This window comes from Primulina eburnea, chromosome 10, assembly GCF_022965805.1.
Source record: "Primulina eburnea isolate SZY01 chromosome 10, ASM2296580v1, whole genome shotgun sequence".
Lineage (NCBI taxonomy): Eukaryota > Viridiplantae > Streptophyta > Magnoliopsida > Lamiales > Gesneriaceae > Primulina > Primulina eburnea.
Window position 1 is genome coordinate 7405646 of NC_133110.1, and position 22993 is coordinate 7428638.

The following is a 22993-nucleotide window of genomic DNA, read 5'->3' on the forward strand; positions in this document are numbered from 1 at the left end:
CTTCTTGAGGATATATGTATTGTTTTGGTGTTCCAGGCTGTGTCTCCCAATTGAATGGAATCCCAGCTTCGGATTCACTATAAAACAAGTCAGATGATTGGTTTAACGAAGGCTTTCTTGCAAGAAATGTTCTGATGCAGAATCCATCGTCACCTTCGAACAGAGAATTTTCTTGTTTTTGATCTTGAAGAAGATTACGTTCCGACTCCGAGCCCATAATCCCTCTTGGATTTTGGCAATAATGATTACATATTTTGTACTTCGTTTGTTTATATTAATTTCTTGGATGGATGAGTGCTTACAGTTGATGATATTTGCAAGTGTTGATTCATGCATGCTAGCTAGAGTTCAGAGTAGCTATATTAGATTCATGTATTCTAGCTAGAGTTCAGAATAGCTACATTAAGTGGATTCAAATTTCAATTTTAGCAAAGCTATAATTGCTTTTTTTTTATTCAACTCTTTTTTCTAGATGCTTAAAGCGCTGATGTGGTGTTGTTGTGAGCAATGTCGTAACAATCATTCGTGATTAAAAAGAGTTAAAATTGTCAAAATCGAAAGATACATGATTAAGACAGAAATTCGATAATATAGATGACTAAAATTACAACAAGAGAATACGAGACAAAAAATACAATATTCCCTTATTTTTATTATTAAATGAAGATTATATAGTTCAGTTCACCCCATAAATTGCCTGTTGAATTTAAGCCAACTATAACTATTACGGTAATAGAATAGGGATTGACTTTTATAAGTCAATGTATTTGTATATTTTGCAGGTTACCATGCTCAGCCACAAGAACTCAGATTCATTGAATTCCTGCCCCTACGGCTACACGAACGCATGCACCACGATAAATTCCAGACGATCGCAAATATCCACTCCAGTACATTACTCGAATAAAAACCACCAACTTTCTGTAGAAAATGTATACATCCATTCTAGATGAAATTGTTTATGTTAGCACTGAAAATAACACAACATATCCGTATGGCTTTCACAAACTCCTCCACAACATATTCACAAGATTGATCTTGGAGTTCTCCTAAGAGTTAGGCTTTTCGAAAGTCATCATATTCATTCAACCTGAGAAAATGTTCACATGACCTTGATTTATACAAGACTGTCCGTCCATAAACTATGGATATGGGAAACTGATTGTCTGATGGCACAACTCCATCTAGCTAAATATATTTTATTGATTTACATGCCGTAGTGAAAATCAAACAGGGAATCGAATATAAAAGAGTTTCATGCAATTCCATAACTAAAAAATTGGGACATGATGCAGCAAAAGACTTGTGTTCCACTCCCGTGTATATATTGTATTTGACACATCCCAAATCAAATGCAAAAATTATAACATGTCAGGAAGACAAGTGTCAAATTCCTTACATAAAGGGGAGGTGAAAACAAAAAACCCTACAGCGAAATCAAGGAGTCCTCCAACCTCAACCCCAGCCTGCTGAACCAAGTTGTGTATAAAGTTTCCGTAGAATAAGAAAGAATCACAATTGGAACATGGAAGGACCACGATAGCAACATTCAGAACTTCTCATCTGCTAATTCCTACCCACACATCCATGAGTTTGCAAAGCATAGTTAGCAAATGTCACATTCTTGGGATATAAATATCAGGGTTTCAGAGCTGATATTTTCAAATGCAAAAGATATGTTACATTTAACAATTCGTAAAGACAGTTTAAGCACGAGACCTCCACAGAAACTCTATGCATCAATGTTATAGAGTCCTAAATTTTAGTAAAGTGATCATGATCAGGAAAACAACACAGTGCAGAAGGCAATAGTTAGAACAAAAAGTAGCAATGAGCTGACCTTTTAAAGCTCATCATCCTCAAACAAGTACTGAATTGAAATAAACTCCAACAAAAATCCGCAAGTCAACTCAAAGCAGGTGCAAATTTGATTGTGATTGTATTTTAAGGGCAGAAAATATCAGATCAGAAAAGTTCAACATGAAATTGAAACATTTCCCATTGTAGAATGATTCACTACTCACCCCCAACAATTAACTGAATACAGTGAGACAAATAAACAAACACAACGTGCAATAGCTATTCAAAATACGGTCTTTTCACTATTAGAATCTTTCGGGTATCCATTATACTCCAACTTTACATTTAAAGTAGCGGAAATGGCCCTATATTTCAACCTCAATGAATCCATAATATCAGAAACTGACTCGTTTTCTGGGTCAGAAATTGGGTACTTGTGAAGCAACTCATCCATCTGCTTGATGGTTTTCTGGATCCTGACAGAAAAGCAAGCTGGGTCAATCCGGATTGCAGAGTTCCAAACATTAATGCAGCCTCTGTAAAAGCCCAATTCCTCGCCAACTTCAAATCCGGTTTTCAGACCCACTTGACAGCCTTCTTCTTTTCCGGAAAGCAATCCATCTGCATAGCCTTCATTATAGCCCTCTTTGAAATGGGTTTCTTCTAAATTAAGAGAGGATTCGAATATGTCCTCAATGGAGTCCATGAAATCGTTGGATAATCAGACCAGTTCCCAGGTCTCAAATTGAGTTTTCGGTTATATTTTTTCGTGCAGTCGCGCTTCAGAAAGACGAGCTAGATAAAATCCTATATAATTAACAAATGCAAGTAAAATGATGAAACAATACAGACATTAATACCAACATTATCAGGATGGACAATTTTGTCATTTTTTTCTATAATAAGTGCCATATAGCTTCAAATAACACAATTAATTTCTTCCAAAAAGCCATAAGCAACAAAGAGCAGCAATTGTTTTTCCTCTGTGTGTGTGTCATATGTAGCTATCTAAGTGGCAAAGTGCTCTAAATTTGAAGGATTTAATTTGCATTTTTAAGTGGACACTTGGTTATATCAAACGCAATCATAAAACGGAAGGAACGCTAAAAATATTCCAATCAATGAAATACGAAAGTATTCCAATCAAGTTGCAAAAGTTTATCCTGGTGGTCTCATGATGAACCATGACAGAACACACTTTCTTCGCTATGTTATTCGAGATTGAATAGGATATATTATTTTCGGAATTGTTGAGTGTTTGAGTTCATGTAGACAAGAAAGCCAAGTTTAGTCACAAATTTAGGGTGGGGGAGACAAACAAACAAACAAACACGAGATCAATGCACCCACGTCCATATGCAGTCAGAATGATTTCATACCCAAATTCAAGGAAATAACTTACAACGATTCTCAGTTTGGACATAATCACTTACATAATTAGACAGGGAAAAAAAAGAACATTACGGGGTTCGTGTGAGCTGTATAAGCATGTGTGAGTGCCAATTTTCATAGAAAAAAGAAACCCAACAAAGTAATCAACTCCCAAACAATAAATTAAGAGCAGAATGAAGCCTAAAAACAGATCGGCTTACAACTTAATACACAATACTCCCAAAACCTTAAAAGAATCGACCTTTTTCACTTCAAAATCATCTAAAGGCATAACAAATCAAACCCAGACAAGTAAAGGCAAATAATTATACCCTCCATATATATAAGCATCCATATCTGACGTCGTCCGGAAGCTGAAAAACAAAGTCTTCAACCTCATATATATTAATAAACACGAAGCAAGAAACCCATATGCGTGAAGACCATGAAGTAACGGGCCTTCAACGTGGGTTTTCCAGACCCGAATCACAAATTTTTCTCTTATATATTTTTATTTATTTATTTATTCATGTATGTGCTCCTAAATTGAGAAGCTTAAATTTAAAAATTCAGGGTCAAACAAAAGTCATTTTATTAAGATTTTCCTATATATATATATATATATATATATCCGTAAATTTCAATAGATATTCCATAGGAAAATCATGAAAAATAATATTGGTCTGTTTTTTAATTATAATCTTCCTTAAATTTATTTGAATTCATTTATTTAATAGATTATGTAAGTCTTTTGTGAAACAGTCTTACTGATCTTTCACAAAACAGTCTCACTGATCTTTATCCATAAGACATGTCAACTATGCTTATGTTTATAATAAAAAGTAATTTTTTGCATAAAAAATAATATTTTTTTTGGTAACCCAAATAAAGTTCCGTCTAAAAAAATTAACCCGTGAGATCGTCTCACATGAGTTTTTATATAATATATTTTGGTTGATTATTTGGAAAAATATTTAACAATATTATTTGATATTAGTCCTAGATAGGGGTGCAAACGAACCGAATCGAGCGAATAATAGTAAAAAAGTCAGGCTCGAATTCGGCTCGAAATAGGTATATACGAGTTCGAGCTCGATTCGAAGTTCGATAATTTCAAATATTTGGGCTCGAGCTCGGCTCGAAATGAAGTTCGAGTTCGAGTTCGGCTCGAAATATTCGAATATATTCGGGAACTATTCGAATTATTGCTCGGATATTAAGGTTTGAAAGCTCGAAATGCTCGAAATATTCGAAATGTATATATATATATATATATATATATATATATATATATATATATATATATATATAATTATATTATATTAATAAAATATTAAGGCTCGCGAACTATTCGCGAGCTATCGAACAAAATAATTTGGGCTCGAGTTCGGCTCGAAAAAAAGTTCGAACGTGTTCGAGTTCGGCTCAAATTCGATAAGTTCGAATACGAATCGAAAATTTATCGAGCCGGCTCGAAAAACTCGCGAACATGTTCGGTTCGTTTGCAGCCCTAGTCCTAGATGGCTTCCTCACAGAGATACCCTTCCCCCATAAAATGACTATTTTTGTCAATACAAACTTATTAAATTCAAACACTAGCCTAAAGTCATACTTGACCATCAATGAACCTGGCATGAGGTTCTTTCTTGTGTGTGGATCATGTAGTTGTTGTATTATTTGCTACTCGCAAGTGTACGATATCAAATTTTAGTACTCAGTAGAGCACATATATTGATTTCACATGGAGTGTAATTTAATTATAATTTAATTACCACAATTAAAATACTCATACTTTGATTAGAAAATTTAATAGAACCTATGTTGTTGATTATGAGCTAAAATTAATGAAAGCACGCAAACGATATAAGATTAGTGAAAGTAAGACTCTAGAGATATAATTTCACTTGATTTTCACTATATTAAGTTATTATTGACAGATATATTTATAATTTCAACTCATTTAGTACCCAAGAATTCTCAACTATTCATACTCATTTTCCCAAGTGGTGTGTAGAAATCAATTATCTAAAGTCAATTTTAATATACGTAAAAAAAATCAAACAATAAATAATTTAAATAACACAATAATTCTTTAAATGGATTCGTTAGAGTTATAGGCCTTCCGAACTCTATAAACAACAACGATATATTTTCCTACGATCTTATTCAAAATCCCCTCTCCCGAGTGATAGATAAATCAACAATTCATAAATATAGATCCGATCAAACTATGTCGTCCTCTAGATAAAATAAATGAGTTCATGAACGAAAAACGACAAAATAAATTCATGTTCTTCAATATCCCTAATAGCCTAAAATTAAAAAGAAAGGAAGACGAATTGAATCATAGCTGCGACTCCATCCCCGGTAGATGCGCTATTCGTCTTCGTTCTCGTTCTCTTTCCCGTTCTCTGGATTTTTGTGCGTGAATCCGGCTCTCTTTTTGTGGCTAAGGTTTAAATAAATGGTTGTAAAAGCCCAAGAAAAGCCCGTCAGATTTGCGCTGCCACCAGCGCAGCCGCGTACAAGCTTCTGTTTTCTGCGCGTTGCGTGCGGGTTTCAGCGCGCTTGCGCCGATGCTACTGTTCATGGAATTTTTTTTTGCGCTCGTGCTTCCTTTGCTTTCTTATTCACTTCATTCTTCCATTTCAAATTTTCATTTATTCCTTGTTGATTGCAAGTTATGCGCTCATGCTTGATTTCCTGCAGTGACATAAACAACAACAAAAAACACGAAAATCTCCTCGATAACCACACACTTTAATGCCAATTCCTTGGGTAATTTAAGCGCGAAACTTACACTTATCAGTAGTACATCATTAAGGGTCACTTCCATCCCTGATGTCATCTTCAAGACCACATTTCCAAGTCCAACTATATCCGATGTAGCAAAATCCCCATGTACAGTTTTCTCCCAAAACTTGGTGTGTATGTGGAGAATATCTCATTATCGAAGCATATATGTCAGGTAGCACCCATATCAACCCACCATTTGTTTGGGTTATCTATCATGTTTGTCTCAAAAATGACTGCAAGTAAATCAAGTTCACAAAATCAAAAGGCACCGACCTTTCTTAAACATGTCGGTTTGCCCCTTTCCTTTTTTTGGCTTCCTGCATCCCTTTTCCATGTGGTTGCATTTACCGAAATTGTAGAAATTTCCTTTGAATCTCTTTTGGTTATTTGGTGGTGGTTGTTGTTTCCCATCAAAACTTATCTCGTTACCTTGGTTACTTGATCAACAATGTTTACTTCCGCAATCATTTTACTTGCCTTGTTTTCAATATTTTGGTTGCCATCCTCCATCTTTAGTCTCACTGTCAAGTCTTCAATCACTTCTCTTTTTGCTTGTGTTTTAGATAATTCTTGAAATACTTCCACAAAAGAAGATGTTTCTCGATAATGGAAGCAACTTAGAAATACTCGTTCAGACTCATTCCCTTTGCATGAATCTCGTGCAATAATACTTGAAGTTATTGCACTTGACTGACAATATATTTTGATTATGCTATCTTGAAGTACAAAAATATTCAATAATGAACTAGTTGAGACCAGAATCTTCTGTCATGTACTTCTTATCGATCATCTCCCAAAGTTCTTTCGCAGTATTGATTTAACAATATACATTGCAAATTGCATTGTCCAATCCATTCAATATGTAGTTCCTGCAGAGAAAATCAATTTGATTACATCCATCCAGTGCAAGCCTCTTATTTGCGTCAACTTATTTCTCTTCGACGGTGGGTGGATCCTTTTTATAAATTTTGCCAGACTCAAAGTGTAAGATAGAACAACATTTTTTTGTCATTTTTTGAAATCTGCAAAGTTAAATTTCTCTGGTTAACACTTGTAGTAGCATATCATGATGCCATTTTCGAATTTCAAGATAGTAAATTCTTCTTAAGATTGTTATTTGTGTTGTACCTTGAAACTCGAGAATGACAATGAAAAATCTGCAGGATTTTGAATTGAGTCAAGAGTTGAACAATCTTTCCTTAAGAAGAATTCTTCCCAACTTTGGTGATCTGGTTATGACAATTCTTCTCCAAGATACAACAACTTCTTCTTACAATAACAACACTATAAATTGCAAGAAAAATAAGCAGAAAATGTAGTATACTCTACTTTAAAAAAGAAAAAGTGGAGAAGGCAAAATGAATGCAAATGTGCCAAAAAATTTGATGATCAAAAAGTGTTTTATTGTCTTCTTTGATCATATATTTATAGATCTCAATAATAATAGACATGTTTCATCTAAGAGGTGTCCTTCATCCAAAAATCCAAAGAAAAAAATCAGTAGACACTATTTAGATGCAAAATATCATGAAAACTCACAAGTTTCTGTCAATTAGTGCTTTCGGGCTCTTAGGCGCCATTTTACGTGTGCCTATGTGATTCCTTCTCTGCCCTGGATATTTTCAAGGCACGAATGGCCATTGAGGCCTCCCGTTTAGATGCATCAGCTCCTCCCTTGTTGTTTGGAAAACTTTCTCGCAACTTTTTAGGCACACATTTGAACATTCTTGGTCGAATTTTATTTGTTATTTCTTTTACTTAATTTCTATTCATTAAGCTTAAACATTCCAACGCAATCTCGAGATCATCGTCAAACCAGTTGGTGATGGCTTAGAGGTTGAAGCAGTCAGTGAGTCTTTTGTCATAATTACCATACCTAATTAGATGTAGAAGAGATGTGTATAAAATATATTTAAATACGGAAGACACTATTTTTCAAATAAAAAAAAATCTTAGTAAAAGATTGACTTATTAACAACAATTGAGGATCAGTTTTTGACTCAGAAGTTTGGGATGATTTCTTTTAACATATAATACAAAATATATAGTGTTATATTTTAATGTCAGATATCTGAACACCTCAAAATTTGTTCATGGGAGGATGAGTTTTTATATCAAATTTTCCTGAAAATAAAAAATAATCAACTTTAGACTGGAAAATGTCGATTTTAGGGAAATTTTCAAGATTGAAAAAGATGCACGCAAAGCATATGCTTAGTTATAAAAGCCCAGATATTATAAATAGGAGCTCATATATTAAATAGTAATATTATTTAAAATATATTGATTAAATTGGTTAACATGTTTTTAAAATACAAAATTCGAAACCAAACCCATTTAACCCGGATGTTTTAAACTAAAACCGAGTTTTTGAACTAAACGAACCGAATTTTCAAATTAATTCGATGTGGTCAGATAATTCGGTTTAATCTATTTTGCTCATCCCGAACTCCAATGAATTATATGGGGAGGAATAATCTCTACTTAATTTCATTACCTATTATTTCTCAGCTATTAATTCAATCGACTATACTTTTATAAAACTTTATTTATTTTCTAGTTGTTTCTTCAATAATAATATAATCGAGTTGTTTCGAATCGATATATTTTTTCATATATTAAGCCTTGACCCACGACATTTGTGCAATACGTTCATATAACAATTACTTCATATTCGTTCTCACTTTAAGAAAACAGCTCAAGTTTCTATAAGAATCAATTATATCTTATTATACACTCATTCAAACATCCAATTTATCTTCTTGTGGAGTGTTAATTGTCCCACATCGGTTGATTCAATAACCTGAGAGTTGTATATATGAGCTTGGACAATCTTCCCCCATTGAGCTAGCTTTTGGGGTTGAGTTAGGTCTAAGTTTCAATCTTAACATGTTATCAGAGCTCATGTTACACCGTTATGTGTTGGATTGTCGATAATTGGGCCACCCGTTCTGCCCATAATTGGGTCATACGCTCCAGATGTTCATTACTGGCCGTGAGAGGGTGTGTTTGCCCATATTTAGGACACCCGTTCTGCCCATAATTCAGAGGAGTGGATTAATTATCCCACATCGGTTGGATCTTCTTGTGGAGAGAAGTGCTACATATTATTATCATTGTCCTAAAGAGCACGAAACGTGACAAAAAAAAGTTTCCATTCCGGCCCATGGGAGGAAAAAATGGTCAAATACAAATTAACCACGAAAAAAAAAGAAAGAAGGAAAAAGAAGAAAATGTTCATATTATGATAACATTTTTAGTTGATTTTTATTTTTAAATTTAATTTTAAGCTGAATTTAATATTGTTAATAAATAACAAGTATTTGATAGTACAAAATTATGAGAAAATTATATTGTTACCATTTTATATTTGATTTTTTATAATTTTAATCATCTATATTATCAAAGTCTACTATTAATCTTCTATCTTATTATTTTTTGCAATTTAAATATTTTTCATCAAATATATTGATGTGACACAACATATTTTAACGTCACGTCGAAATTACACAAAAAAAAATTGACTGAGTAAGATAATTTGATACGATAGTTATCAAAATAATAAAATATAATAATAATTATTATTAATAGATAAATGGCTGGCCATCGGATATCTTCAAATATCCAATCCGTTCGTTTATACATTCTTGAAATTAACAATAACTAGTGATACATGTGTATGTAATATAATAAAAAAAAACATGTTAAAACAATTAAATAACTATAAAAATTTATTATCTTTACAATATTTTTTGGACAAGGAGTAGTAAAATGGTCATGTAAACTTTCATAAAATATAAATAGTTTTGTATATTATGAATTAATTAAAAGTATATTTGATGTCAATTCAAAAAAAACGTATCATGACATCAAAATTATATTAGACCGCTATCAATTCCAAAACTGGAACCTTCGGTCTTACATCCCTTTAACACATCAAAATGAGTTTGCCCCTGAGTAGCTGAGCAGCAGCACCCATGTCGTTGAAACAAGTGAATGCGAACATAAAATCCATAAAAAACTTATCAACGGGATAGTAATATCGGAGATGCCAAGTTTTGAGCTGATTCAGTATCGTAAAACATAGCTATATGGTCAATAGTATATACACAATACTGCCACAGGTGCCGCATTTACTAAACAAATGAACATACAACCTGGTAAAGAGTCTAAGAACATCTGAAGACTTGGAAATTTGTGTTACGGTTAACATTAGATAAGTATAAAAGTTTTCGACTTGGTTATGCTCAAGTGCGGTAAAGATCACCATAATAACATGATTGCGCGAGTCGCTACATCCGCTGAAAAACAGAGATACACTGGTAACAATAGTGTATTTGTGCCATTAATAGAATGCCATAGCGGATAAGCAAAGCTGGAAGTGGTTAAGAATTCTGACATTATAAAGGTACTATCTTAACCATAGAATACGCCCATAATTCTTTCAAGAAAAGAAGGTAAAACAAGTGGAAGCAATAGATGGTACCTCAGATGGCAATGACAACAGCAAATCCCTGTCTGTACCCATATAGCCGCTTAATCTCCTGCACAACTTCCTTTTTTATGTTTTTATTCGATGTCCTTTCTATTTTCTGGAATACATGTCTTCAAAACAATGCATATGCACATGTGTTTGTGTTAGCGCCTCTGACTGTTATCAGAGGGCCATTCCAGTTGGGGGGGGGGGGGGGGGGATATTTAACAAGAAAGGCATACCTCGGTTTCTCAGGTTTGGCGAGACGTTTAGACATAATAGATGCCTGCATTAAGAGATTTGGTTGTTATTTCAGATACCAGATTTAAGAAAAAGCGAGAGACGGGGAGACAACTAAAACATAGGAAATATAACGGAGTGTATGTAATTCTAATAGATATTGTTCAAGAAATTCAATATTCAGATTAAAAAAAAGTGGCTACTCCTAGGTTCTATTAGGTAAAACTTGGTGTGAAATTGATGATTAGGCTGATATTAAATTGGACCCCAAGTTGGCACAACAGCAGAATTCATGGGCCAACATAAGCAGCCTCCGTCTGAAACTGCAAAAAAAAATAGAGAGAGGAGCAGAGAACTATTGGGTAGAGCTTAGGTGGAAGAATCCTTGCACTCTTCAGAGCCTCCCACCAAGAGAAACAGAAAGAAACCCACAAGAACGAGAGATTTTGTGATGCACAGTGATAATAGGATTAGTTAACCAATGATAGTGATAGTGAGGTCAAATTTTGTTTGTTAATTTCTCCATATATCATTATTTATTTACTCGAAACACGGGTTTATAAATAAAGCAGCGTAATTTGTTTTTGAGAAATTGTGTGAAAAAGGGGTTGGTTAGTGGTTACTCACTTGAAGAATTCAAATCTTGGTTGAGACCAAGTTCATAAATACTAGGGCTCAACAGAAATATTCTCACTAAAATTTAGCAGCCAAGACTGCATGAAATCACTAAATATTTCAAAGGTCAGGAACCTATGTTTTCAACATCAAAATAAGTAAATAACTGTTTATTTGAAGAATTAGACACAGAAAGTAACTTGGTTGTTGAATAGAAGACCTTTCTTGGACATCAGCAAGCGGATAAATCACTGAGAATTCAACCAGCAAGTGGATAAAATGTGCTTAAACAAACTAGAAGTTTGGAATACAATCCAGGACGAAACGACGGAGGAAATGTGGAAAATAACATGTCACAGCCAGTGTTTGCACGGCAGTTCATGCAAAGCATGGCCGAATGGATAATCAAGTGGCAGCACAGACATGCACAACAAAACAGAATGTTGGGTCGTGAACGCAGGGCCAAACAGCCCAAACTAAGCTAAGTGTATAGGGTGTCGTGTATAACATTTAAGGGAATAAATTTTCAGTTGAAAATATCTGAAATACCGTATATTACCTGCTCTTGAATGATACTCCTTGCTTCAACGAGCTGAGCTTCTAGCTCTAATTCTCTCTCTGTTACATCTGAAGTGAGTTCTGCCACCTTATGTGAATCTTGGAGTTGAAACATGCGCTCCTTTGAATTTGAAATAGCAGAACACGCAAAATCTTTAGCTGTTCCAGAAGAATTATGTTCTACTCTCTCAAATTAATAGCTAATTGCAATCTAATCAACCTTTATAGAAGTCATTTTTGTTCGGAGACTTTCTTCTATTTGATCTCTAGCCATGTGAAGAGGCAGATCAAACATGTCCTGCAAATAAAGAAAGCGAGCCTTATTGAACTATTAAGGCAGTTAAGCTGCATAGAAAAAAGTGATTATTTTTTTTAAATTCTGACACACCGTCCTTCCACCTAATGGAGACAGTGAAGGGTCTGTATCTGCCCTTTCATTGACAGGACACGACAGCTTCCCATTTGGAGCATTTAGAAATTCACGCATATCAGCCTGAAATCAGTTTTAATGCCTCAAAAACATATACTTGGAGAAGTAAAAGCTCTTCATTAGTAAATCACATGTCTAAGTGATGGAGTTCGTTACGCCACTATTTGCAGAAACTTGAATTGATACCTGCATTGAACGTAGCAATGCCCTCAAATCAGCATTCTCTGCGGCAAGTTCTTGATTTTTGACTTCATAAGCATCCACCTAAAAGCAACAAAGTCATGTGACATTCGAGAAAGGCAGGAGAAACTTAAATGTTTCATTCGGGTACATACAATCTTTTTGTAGAACTCATTATCAGCCTTTTTTCCATTCCAAGTACCACGTGGCCGGCCTTCTTTCTATTGGCATGAAAATATTAATACAATAATTGATATGAAGCTACAGAAGAAAGAGTAAGACTAATACATTTACCTGTAGTAGATTCATAATTTCCATTCCAGACCTAGATTCCTTCTTTTTCTCCACTAATACTTGATTAAGACGTTCCTGCAAGAAATAGCCCATTGCTAGCAGTTTAACTCGATCATACTCCCTTCATGATTTATATTACACTCCTAACTCCATATTTTGTGCCGATGAACGTAAAAACAACATACCTGCAACTTTATATACTCTTTCTCTTTTTTCTTCATCTCGTGTATCTGCTGAGTTCTAACTTGCTGCTTATTGTATAAATTTTTGAAAAAAACATATTATTATAATGATCATGAGCAATGTGACAATCAAAAGAAGGATAGGTGATACCTGATTACCCAAAACCATCTTCTGAAATTCATCTCGCTCCTGCTGCAACTTATCAATTTGGGACTTGAAAGCTGCAGTAGCTTTAGCTTCCTATTCATGTATTGATACATACAGTGAAAGTTATGTACTAATATCATGTCAGTTCATATATAAACAAATCGATGCACAGAAACTGATTTGGTTTTTTGCTAATCGTTCTAGTCATTGTTGCTATGTACTAATATCATGTCAGTTCATATATAAACAATTCGATGCACAGAAACTGATTTGGTTTTTTGCTAACCGTTCTAGTCATTGTTGCTATGTCCCTATCTTTGCCAGATAACTGTGTTTCCAACCTCTCAACCTTGGCTTCCAACCTTGAAATGTCTGACATAAGTCTTCAAAAGGAGTAAGAAACCATGAGTCATTTGCTTCATATAAGGAGCAGAAAAGCTGAAAAGAGTTGAGGATGAATCCCGTGTAAAATGTAATGAGAAATCGAGACAAATTATTTTTGTTTCCTCATTTTAATTCAAAATATAAGGTGGCCACAAAAATTAGCTAATACAATATGATAAGCTCTTTCTATATCAAAATAGAGCATATCCTGCCAATTTACAGCAAATTAAGTCATGGAAATACACCACTTCCTAGGACAAGTTAGCAGGAAATCATGTTTGTGTGCAGCTCTTTGACTAAAGCCATTTATTCCTGCCGTCCTTCCAAATATCAACACAATGAATCAACGTAATTTAAATAGTATCTCAAAATTTCAACATCATTCATTTTCACTCTAAATTAAACCAACAACAAAATAATGTGTTCGCTATATCACCTCAATAATCAAAGTACTAATGCCATTTTAGAAACAGCCCCTCCAAAATCCAAAGAAAATCTTAATCTCAAACACAATTCAGAACAAATGTCCATGCAAAATAAGTCATAATGTTTCATCAGCATTTACTTTATCTTGTTTTCTTTTACAAAATGTAAACCACAATTGAGCTAAATCACCCAAAATAAAGTTGTTTTCTTCATTATATTTATACAGTTTTCTTTGATACTATCAGATGCATTCATTCGTCACATAATTATGAGTAGAAATAGCAACAAAAAAATCATCCATCTTCAAATTAAGCAAATAAACATTATCAGAACCATCGCAGTCAAAGAGTAATGGAAGGTACCGTTGCCTCTGTTCATTGGCTGACTCCCTGAACTCAATGTCCCTCAGTCTCTGCTGCAACAATGCATACATGCAATTGCAAGTCCTAGCCACCGAAACCTATGTTTAATCGGTGAAAAGAATAATCAAATCTAAAGCATTATCTTAAATATTTACAATGAATCTTTTCGGTATGTGAAAAAAAGAGTACAATTCACATCAACTTAAAAATGTTCGAAGATATCCTACTAAATTTATCATTAACAGCTATTTAAATTAAACAATCTCATATTTACAAAAAAGCTAAAATTTGATAGATATTGTGGCTAACGAATATCTTGAACTTTAGATATTTTTTGCTAGAATAATCTAATTATGTTTGAATTTGTTATAATTTGAAGTCCATTTGAGAAATATTGTTGTCAATATCTAACATATACTTTAGTTATGATATATCTTTTATATTAAATTTGATTTATTGAATCTAGAATGCAATTGTCATGCAAACTATTCGTTTAATTAAATGGAGTTCTATTTTGAATACAATGAAAAATTGAATGATTGTATAAATATTTTTTTTTTGCATAAAATAGATGATAAATTAGGAAGTAATCTAAATTATACATACATGTATTTCAAAACAAATTTTGTCCACGATATTAAAATTTTCTGGTTATGCCCATGAATTAAAAATATAATATGAATTACAAAATGGTCAAGTTTATTTCCTTAAAAGAGTAGGTCTCTTGAATCTTTATCTGTGAGACGAGATAGATATTCACAATAAAAAGTAATATTCTTAGCATGAAAAATAATATTTTTTGATAGATGACTCAGATAAGAGATCTGTCTCACAATACGATTCGTGATACCGTCTCATACGAGTTTTTGTCTATTTTACCAAACTGTTCATCCCTAGGGTTCCCAAAACAAAACTTATTAAAATTATTTTTTCTCACATGAAAACCTCAAAGAATCATAACAGACACATTGAAAAGTAATCAAACCGGATCATCGGCGAAGAGATCGAGCGAAGCAGGGAATCCGAAGGTCACGAGGGTTTGATTCAAATACTTAGCACAGTGCTCCAAGTTGTTTATGTCCGCAAAAGCATACTCACTAGAGAAAAATGTCCAACACTTCCATATTAAATTAAAACGTCAAAAATTGCCACAAAAAACCAAAGAACATATATTTTCTTTGGTTTTCATAACTTTCTGCACTACATCGTATCATAAACTGAAACGTTTTAGTAAATAACAAAAACCCAGAGTTTGTAAAGCTGTTTTTTTCTTACCTTATACCTAGAGTAGTTGGATTAGCTGAAGATCCCTGTAAAAAAAACAACGTACACCACAACAGAGCAGTTACAGTTGAAATGTAGCAAAAATAAAATTAAAAATTAAAAAAAAAAACGAAATGGGTTCCCCAGATTTCTCGGGCCACGTGGGTTACATAATTACAAAAAAAACGAAATGGGTTTATAGAAAGGAATGACTGAATAAAATTTACTCTGAGATCGGTGTCAAATTCAGCAGAAGACATTCCTTCTCTTTTTGTAGAGTGTGTGTTGAAAGGAGGAAGACGAAGCGTAGATCTGAATGGTGGGCAAATTTGAAATTGAAATAAGAGATAATTGGAAATGGAGATTACACGATGTTGGTTTCGGGAATATATTTTTTAAAAATAACATTTGAACCTTTTATTATTGAGTGAGTCTCATGTGAGACCGTCTCACGGATCATAAACCATGAGACGGGTCAACCCTATCTATATTCACAATAAAAAGTAATACTCTTAGCATAAAAAGTAATACTTTTTCATGGGTGACCCAAATAAGAGATCCGTCTCACAAATACGACCCGTGAGACCGTCTCACACAAGTTTTTGCCTTTATTATTTTCCGATTTATATTAGACTGTCAAAAATTTACGTGAGCTCACAGATCGTATTTTGTGAGAGTGATTCTCATGTGAGACCGTCTCACGGGTTATAATCCGTGAGACGGGTCAACCCTACTTATATTCACAATATTTTTTCGTGGATGACCCAAATAAGAGATCTGTCAAACAAATACGACCCGTGAGACCGTCTCATACAAAATTTTGCCATTTTGTGAAATGGATCTCTTATTTGGGTTATCCATGAAAAAACATTACTTTTTATGCTAAGAGTATTATTTTTTTATTGTGAATATCAGCAGGATTGACCTGTCTCACAGATAAAAATTCGTGATATCGTTACACAATATACCTACTCAATTTATATCTCTTGTGAAGATTATGAATGCATAATAAATCGAGTAGGTCTCTTGTGAGACGGTTTCACAAATCTTTATCGGTGAGACGGGTCAACCTTACCGATATTCACAATAAAAAAGTAATATTTTTTTCATAGATGACCAAAATAAGATATATGTCTCACAAAATATAACTTGTGAGACCGTCTCACACATATTTTTGTCATATTTAATGTAAAATGATGTATGAGTTCATGTGTAAATGCTTTCATTTAGCCCACTAGTGAATGTTTGAGGAGGAGCTCTCATATTTCACTAGACACTCCAATTGTTTGGGAGTTTATCTATTCAATCTTTTTCCATCTTCTTCTTGTTGGATATGTCGTTCGTACATATCTTCTCATTGTTGCTCAGGCCTCTAGTGAGATACATTTCTTAGTGGAAGATCGGAAAAGACTTCTTTTCATCATGAGATTGATCTTCTCTGTCGTACACACCGAGAGACCTCGTTTGGGAGATAGGTTATCTAAGTTTTTATTCTTAAGTTATATTTGATCACAATTTGCCAAAGAATAACCCTTTTATTGTATTGATGGTGATTTTGTATGTTTTGTATGTGTTGTTCGAGTTTGTAGAGTAAATAATTGATTGACTAATGTTCATGAGTTCGATTATTATTACCAATATTTTTCGGCCATCTTGCTACTCTATACACAATCATTTATTGTATGAGTTTTTAAAAAAAAAAAAATCAAAATCAATATGAACTGAGTAGTTTTGCAAAAATTAACTTTGAGGATGCCAATGCACATGGAGGATGCTGCAAGGTGTAGTTTTTTCATTGCGGATGCCACAAGATGCAGTTTTTTTCTGTGTTTACAGAGTCGGCAACAGTGTTGGGGGACACCGCAAAGTTTATATAATTTTTCTTATTTAAAAAAATTGGGGACACATCTCTTATTTTTTTAAAAGATATTAGAAAATCTTTGTCATGCATAATTTTGAAATTATCTAAAGTTTTAAAATTATTAAATATCTATCCATTTATTATTATTATTATTATTATTATTATTATTATTATTATTATACTATTAATAAAAAATAAGACATACATACACACCTTCCTTTTTTTTCTAAAATTAAATTAATGCATATTTAAATAAATAAATAAAAATAGCAGAAATACTTTTTAAGATAAATCATTAAATATTTTAAAATAGAGATTATTTTTAAAAAAAAAATCTGTTGATTGATTCACCATTTCAGGATGATTTATCTTTTAAATTTAGTAAACTTGAGTTCCAACTCTAATATTTTATTGTGTATAGTTTATACTCTAACCTCGACCTAATCAGCATCAAACGACACTATGATTGATCGGAACTAAGTAATTAGATGTTATCTTTAAGGCACTACCCCAAATGTGTTATGTATGGAGAATTGATTTTCGAGTCGATCACACATATATTGATGAATATCCACCCTTAGATACACACTTGAGATATAATAGGATCAAAATGTGTCTAAGGGAGTGAATAGGCAGTAGAAGTAAAGCATCAAATAACACTAGTTCTGTTTCTAGATGTTCGAATGATAAAATTCTCCTATGTCTATCATTTTTCTGTTTCCAGAAGGCATCACCAGAAGAGTTTGACTCAATACAATACTTGTACAAATCCACTTCGTATGTTTTACTCTTCCCTATTGAAACTCCTAATACACAACTTTACAAAGATGAATTAGAGAATTCTGGAAAGGACTTCTTTCACATATTACAAATACTCACACCGAGACTTAGAGAAAATATACACGATACTTTTGTGAGCAATGTAGTAGGCACAAGTGATCCTCTCGATCTGATAAAATTTAAGTGTGTGCCAGAATATTTTGTAGCAGACTTCTGATTTCAATCAACGAAAGATTTCTTTTTCGAAAATGATGTATGTTTATTAGTAAGTCTGAAGACGAGCCTTTTATAGATGATTCCCAACGTCTTAATTCAAACGGCTCTTTAAAGTCTCAATAAATGAACATGTAATCACATAATAGATCATCTTTAGCAAGTCATATGATAAGTGCTCAAATTAGCAACCAACAATAAATGATTTAGTAAGATTTCTTTAATGAAGTGTACTATCATATAGAATGATCATATTATTATTTAACGACACAAATGTTCTATTGAAATAAACATCAAAGAGTCAAGCTTAATTCAATAATGATTTTAGTAAGGCTAATGGAAGTAATCTTCTATTATTCCGTTAGTTGTAATACTAGACTGATGGTTCTAAATTAGGTTTAATTCTTCTAGCTAAAGTTCCTCTAGTTCCAATATATACTAAACCTTCTACGCATCTACTGTTTTTGAGGGCTAAGAGTAGTGGTTTTACAAAGTACAACACATCACCCAAAGTTATAATTCCTTACAATTTCTTTCTTTTTAGTGCCAAAACCTAGTAAATACAGTAAAATAGAGAGGCATAAATGAAAGCAGTAATAAGTAATAATAGTTAAGAACATCAGCCAAAGTTAGTGAAAACAAATCTAGGTAAGAGAAAACAATAATAATTCGGTCTAAATTATAGAAATTTAGTTGATGAGGTTCAAGGTGTGAATCTTGAAATTTGTGAAGATTGTGCCGAATTTAAGAGTGTTAATATGGTATTTGACTTAAAAATAATTCTTGGAGAGAGAAGTTGTTTTTGAGAGAAAGAATACTAGATATAGTTTTATTTCATAAAAACTCTATATTCTTTTTTTTTTTTTAGATATTTTCAGTATTAGGTTTTATATTTATTAATGAGTTTTTCCCTTAAGCCAAATTAATCAATACACGTGAAAAGCAATGAGGCACAAAAAAATCAAAGAGAATTCGACCAATATTCACGTGAAAGACGATGGAAGAAGGAGGCGCATGATTTTCTTTCTAGTTTTTACTATGATTCTAGACTTCTAGTCCTTTTCTTTCTTTATTTATTTATTTCTATGAAGATTGTAAACTAAGTCATGATTGACTAAGGATTTATTTCTGATTCAAATGATAATTCCGTTACTTCGATTTTATCACTTAAGGTTTTGTGTTTAATTTAATATTCTTGTTTGTTTCAAGTATTTATTGATTTATATTTAATTCTATGAAAGCTATTTGTCAATTAAACTGACAATTTAATTCGATATATAATTTTCTATATTTATCCATGAATTCATTGAGACGTAATTGTCATGAACGATTAGTACATGAGTAGTGCTAGATTATATGTGTTATCATAGCATATTTTTTAATCTAAATAAATCAAAGAAACTCTATCTATCAATTGCAACTATCTAGGTTATTATATTTTAGGATGAACGGTTTTCACAAAATGAAAATGCTATTTTTTTTAATAATATGGAACATTGTCATGCTCAATGAGTTTTGACTGGATGTTGGGCTTAGTTATTTAAATTAGGAAAACACAAGGATTTTAGCGGATATCCCTATAACCCTGAGGTTAATTGCTTGGAAATGCATGAACAAATCAAATGTTAACCAATGAATAGTGACATAATCGAATATTAGAACCCAACACCCTTGAATCAGATTTGCTCATATTGAGTTTTTCATTTAATTCTATTTACATTGATTGATTAAATTCTCGCTATAAATTTATTATTTCTCCTAGCTTACTCGTTCTCACTTCTCTAACCGAATTTCTCGTTCTCACTTCTCAATTCTCCACTCTTGACTTCATCTGCCATCAAGAAAAATTACATATTTAATTAAAGTTAAATCAAAAATTTTTCATCGGTTTTGAAAATTAATTTGGCAGGTTCGATTATGGCTAAATATTTCGGTTCGATCGGTAACCGAACCGACCGAATGCTCACCACTAAATAAAAGGATATGTTGCAAGAATTTCTCTCTCATGAATCAACTTTTCAGAAGTCGTTAGTTACCATATTTGGATATATTCCAAGATGCATTAATTGCGATGTACTACAAAGACAAATGAGTCAAAAGACATCTTGACTTAATGTCAGATGCCAGCACATACGATCGTTGGTAATCTTTTTACCGTTTAAGGATATCCGAATATATACCAACATTAAAGATTGAAGGAAAAAAACAAAGAACCAATTTCATTGATTTTATCTAAGCAACTATTATCTGCAAGATTTCGAACACTTAACATTTTTCAATCTCAAGCCGATAATTTTAGCACGCACTCATTTCTCATATCAAATAATCAAAGATCAATTAATGCTACCTTTATAACCCTAGACTCTCAAATTATTTGCTTGAAGTGTTGAAGTTCTATTTGTGTGAACATGTGGTTCCATATATATCTAAATATTTGTATTCTTATTGTGGTGATATTAAGAGTTTTGTTTTAGGCAGTGATAAGTTCTAATCGAAGCAAGTTTGTACAAAATTTATATAAGTCAAATTCAGTTAATAGATTTCTTCCCAAGTGAGAGAAGGTGAGATGTAGAAAGATATTGTCTTCAAACTTCCATAAAAGCCTTTTGTCATTTACTTCAACCTTTATCATTTTTTCTGTCTTTATCTGTTTATCTAGATGTTTTGTTAAAAGATCATTTGATATTGAATATATATCATCAGAAGTCTAACGGGTAGGGATGTCAACTTTCCCTACGGATTTGGGGCCCCGCGAGAAAACCCGAAACGAGGATGAGGATCTCCGATTTTTTGGGTTTGGGTTCGGGCCCGATGTGATTCGGGTCGGGTATGGGATTAATATCCCCATCTCTGAAATCCCCGATGATGGGGGCAGGGATGAGAAGTTGATCCCCGAAGTTTCGGGTTTGGGAATTCCCCGAAACCGAAAAAACAGGGATTGGCGGGTATGAGGGTGGGGATGGAATTCGGGAATGGGGATGAGGATGGCAAACCCGCCGACCGCCCCCGCCCCGTGTCACGCCCCGATCCCGGGACAGGGCCTGCGTGACTGCACAATGGGCCCCTATAGCAACTACTCCGTATTCGTCCTCGCTTTACGAAAATTGATTAACCCAAGTTGCTATAGAAGTCCATTGTAAGCTATTATAAACTCATTTTAATTTTTTTTATTTTTTCGATGTGGGACAAGGGTATCACAATCACCCCTCCTTCAGAACGCGACGTCCTCGATCCACCAGCACCGAGAATCTAGAGGTGGCTCCTACAGGTTCAAGAGGTGGCTCCCGTCATGTAGCACTTTGCCCCGCAGGTTCAAGAGGTGGCTCCCATGTACGTAGCACTTTGCCTCGCATAGCACTTATTTCTCGGTGTTCCATGCCGGTGACCGGCTCTGATACCATTCTGTCACGCCCCGAGCCGGGGCAGGGCCTGCGTGACTGCACAATGGGCCCCTATAGCAACTACTCCGTATTCGTCCTCGCTTTACGAAAATGATTAACCCAAGTTGTTATAGAAGTCCATTGTAAGCTATTATAAACTCATTTTAAATCTTTGATTTTTTCGATGTGGGACAAGGGTATCACACCCCGGCCTATTGCTATCCCTACTAATAGGACCATTTCCACATTTGGAAAATAATTTTTAATAGTTTAGCTATATCTAATAATTCAAGAAAAGAACAATTAACTGTTAAGACAAGCTCTAGTTTTAAAAGAAAATTTCGAAGTGTTTATTTATCCCCTCTGAACATATTTCTGATCCTAACAAAAGCTTCATTGTCCATATTCTCACTCTATTTAATGATTATTTTCAACCATTTGAGGCAACATGTACATCTTATTTTCTTCTAAATCTTTATACATTTTTCTTTTCGCATTGCATTGATAATGGAGGATAGAAAAATAATTAATAATATAAAAATATGGTATTTTTAAGTTTTCAAAATTTTAAAGATTATTTGGGTAGGGTGTAGGAGCTAAAACTAAAAAAAACAACATGATAGTAGAGAGCTAAAACAACTTTTTCTGAGAAAGGATCGATCTATATCTTTGTAATTAATTACCTCTGTGTGTGTGTGTGTGTGTGGGTGGGTGTGGGGGGGAGAAAAAACATATGAATGTATATGTCAAAAACTTGTGTGAGACGGTCTCACGGGTCGTATCTGTGAGACAGATCTCTTATTTGGGTCATCCATGAAAAAGTATTACTTTTTATGCTAAGAGTATTACTTTTTATTGTGAATATGGGTAGGGTTGACCCGTCTCACAGATTAAGATCCGTGAGACGGTCTCACATGAGATCAACTCAATGTATATATAGACACACACACACACACACAAACGAAAGAAAATAATTAATCGTGAAGTAAAAAAATTAAAACATTGAGAATGGCGGAATGCTAAAAAGGTCGATGAGATTCTATTCGAGTCGTAAATGCTTGCCTTATTTTTTAAAGGTGATACATCGATTATTATTGTCTCCTGACTCCTCAAGCTTGGAAAATAAATTCCTATATATCAAAAATTGAATTCGATTCCAATGGTTTTTTTTTTATAAAAAGTTTTTAAAAAAGATTCAAAACTAATGTGTATGGTGGAGTTTTCGCATCGTTTTCT

At 33.5% G+C, this 22993-nt stretch overlaps 2 protein-coding genes and 1 long non-coding RNA gene across 5 annotated transcripts; all 3 read right to left on the reverse strand.

The window, feature by feature from the left end:
* Positions 1 to 1185: 1185 nt before the first annotated feature.
* LOC140802999 (uncharacterized) lies at positions 1186 to 2042 on the reverse strand. 2 transcript variants are annotated; one of them, XR_012111730.1, is made up of 3 exons: positions 2025 to 2042; positions 1841 to 1909; positions 1186 to 1466 (listed from the first exon to the last, which is right to left on the reverse strand). It is a non-coding gene; the product is annotated as an uncharacterized lncRNA (long non-coding RNA). The 2 variants fall into 2 exon arrangements; XR_012111729.1 differs by having other exon boundaries at positions 1841 to 2036.
* A 41-nt stretch (positions 2043 to 2083) lies between these two features.
* LOC140842844 (uncharacterized) lies at positions 2084 to 2506 on the reverse strand. The gene has a single exon (XM_073211035.1). It carries the CDS (start codon positions 2504 to 2506, stop codon positions 2084 to 2086), a length of 423 nt encoding a protein of 140 aa, XP_073067136.1.
* Positions 2507 to 10016: 7510 nt separating this feature from the next.
* LOC140803000 (uncharacterized) lies at positions 10017 to 15901 on the reverse strand. Of its 2 annotated transcripts, XM_073158666.1 has the most exons (16): positions 15751 to 15901; positions 15536 to 15570; positions 15246 to 15357; positions 14261 to 14358; positions 13375 to 13471; positions 13092 to 13181; positions 12944 to 13006; positions 12759 to 12833; positions 12620 to 12685; positions 12471 to 12548; positions 12243 to 12347; positions 12075 to 12152; positions 11856 to 11975; positions 10684 to 10727; positions 10454 to 10511; positions 10017 to 10268 (listed from the first exon to the last, which is right to left on the reverse strand). In XM_073158666.1, exons 1-16 carry the CDS (start codon positions 15781 to 15783, stop codon positions 10260 to 10262), a joined length of 1161 nt encoding a protein of 386 aa, XP_073014767.1. In that variant the 5' UTR covers positions 15784 to 15901; the 3' UTR covers positions 10017 to 10259. The 2 variants fall into 2 exon arrangements, with proteins under 2 accessions (XP_073014767.1, XP_073014768.1); XM_073158667.1 differs by lacking the exon at positions 12243 to 12347.
* Between the last annotated feature and the right edge of the window lie 7092 nt (positions 15902 to 22993).

Excerpts from the sequence above, each read along its gene's own strand:
- LOC140842844 (XM_073211035.1), bottom strand. The coding sequence starts at position 2,506 with ATGGACTCCATTGAGGACATATTCGAATCCTCTCTTAATTTAGAAGAA.
- LOC140803000 (XM_073158666.1), bottom strand. The coding sequence starts at position 15,783 with ATGTCTTCTGCTGAATTTGACACCGATCTCAGA. Across the intron at positions 15,358-15,535 it reads CCAACTACTCTAGGTATAAG|TGAGTATGCTTTTGCGGACA; the intron begins GTAAGAAAAAAA and ends ATTTTTCTCTAG. Across the intron at positions 13,182-13,374 it reads TAGCAACAATGACTAGAACG|GAAGCTAAAGCTACTGCAGC; the intron begins GTTAGCAAAAAA and ends ATACATGAATAG.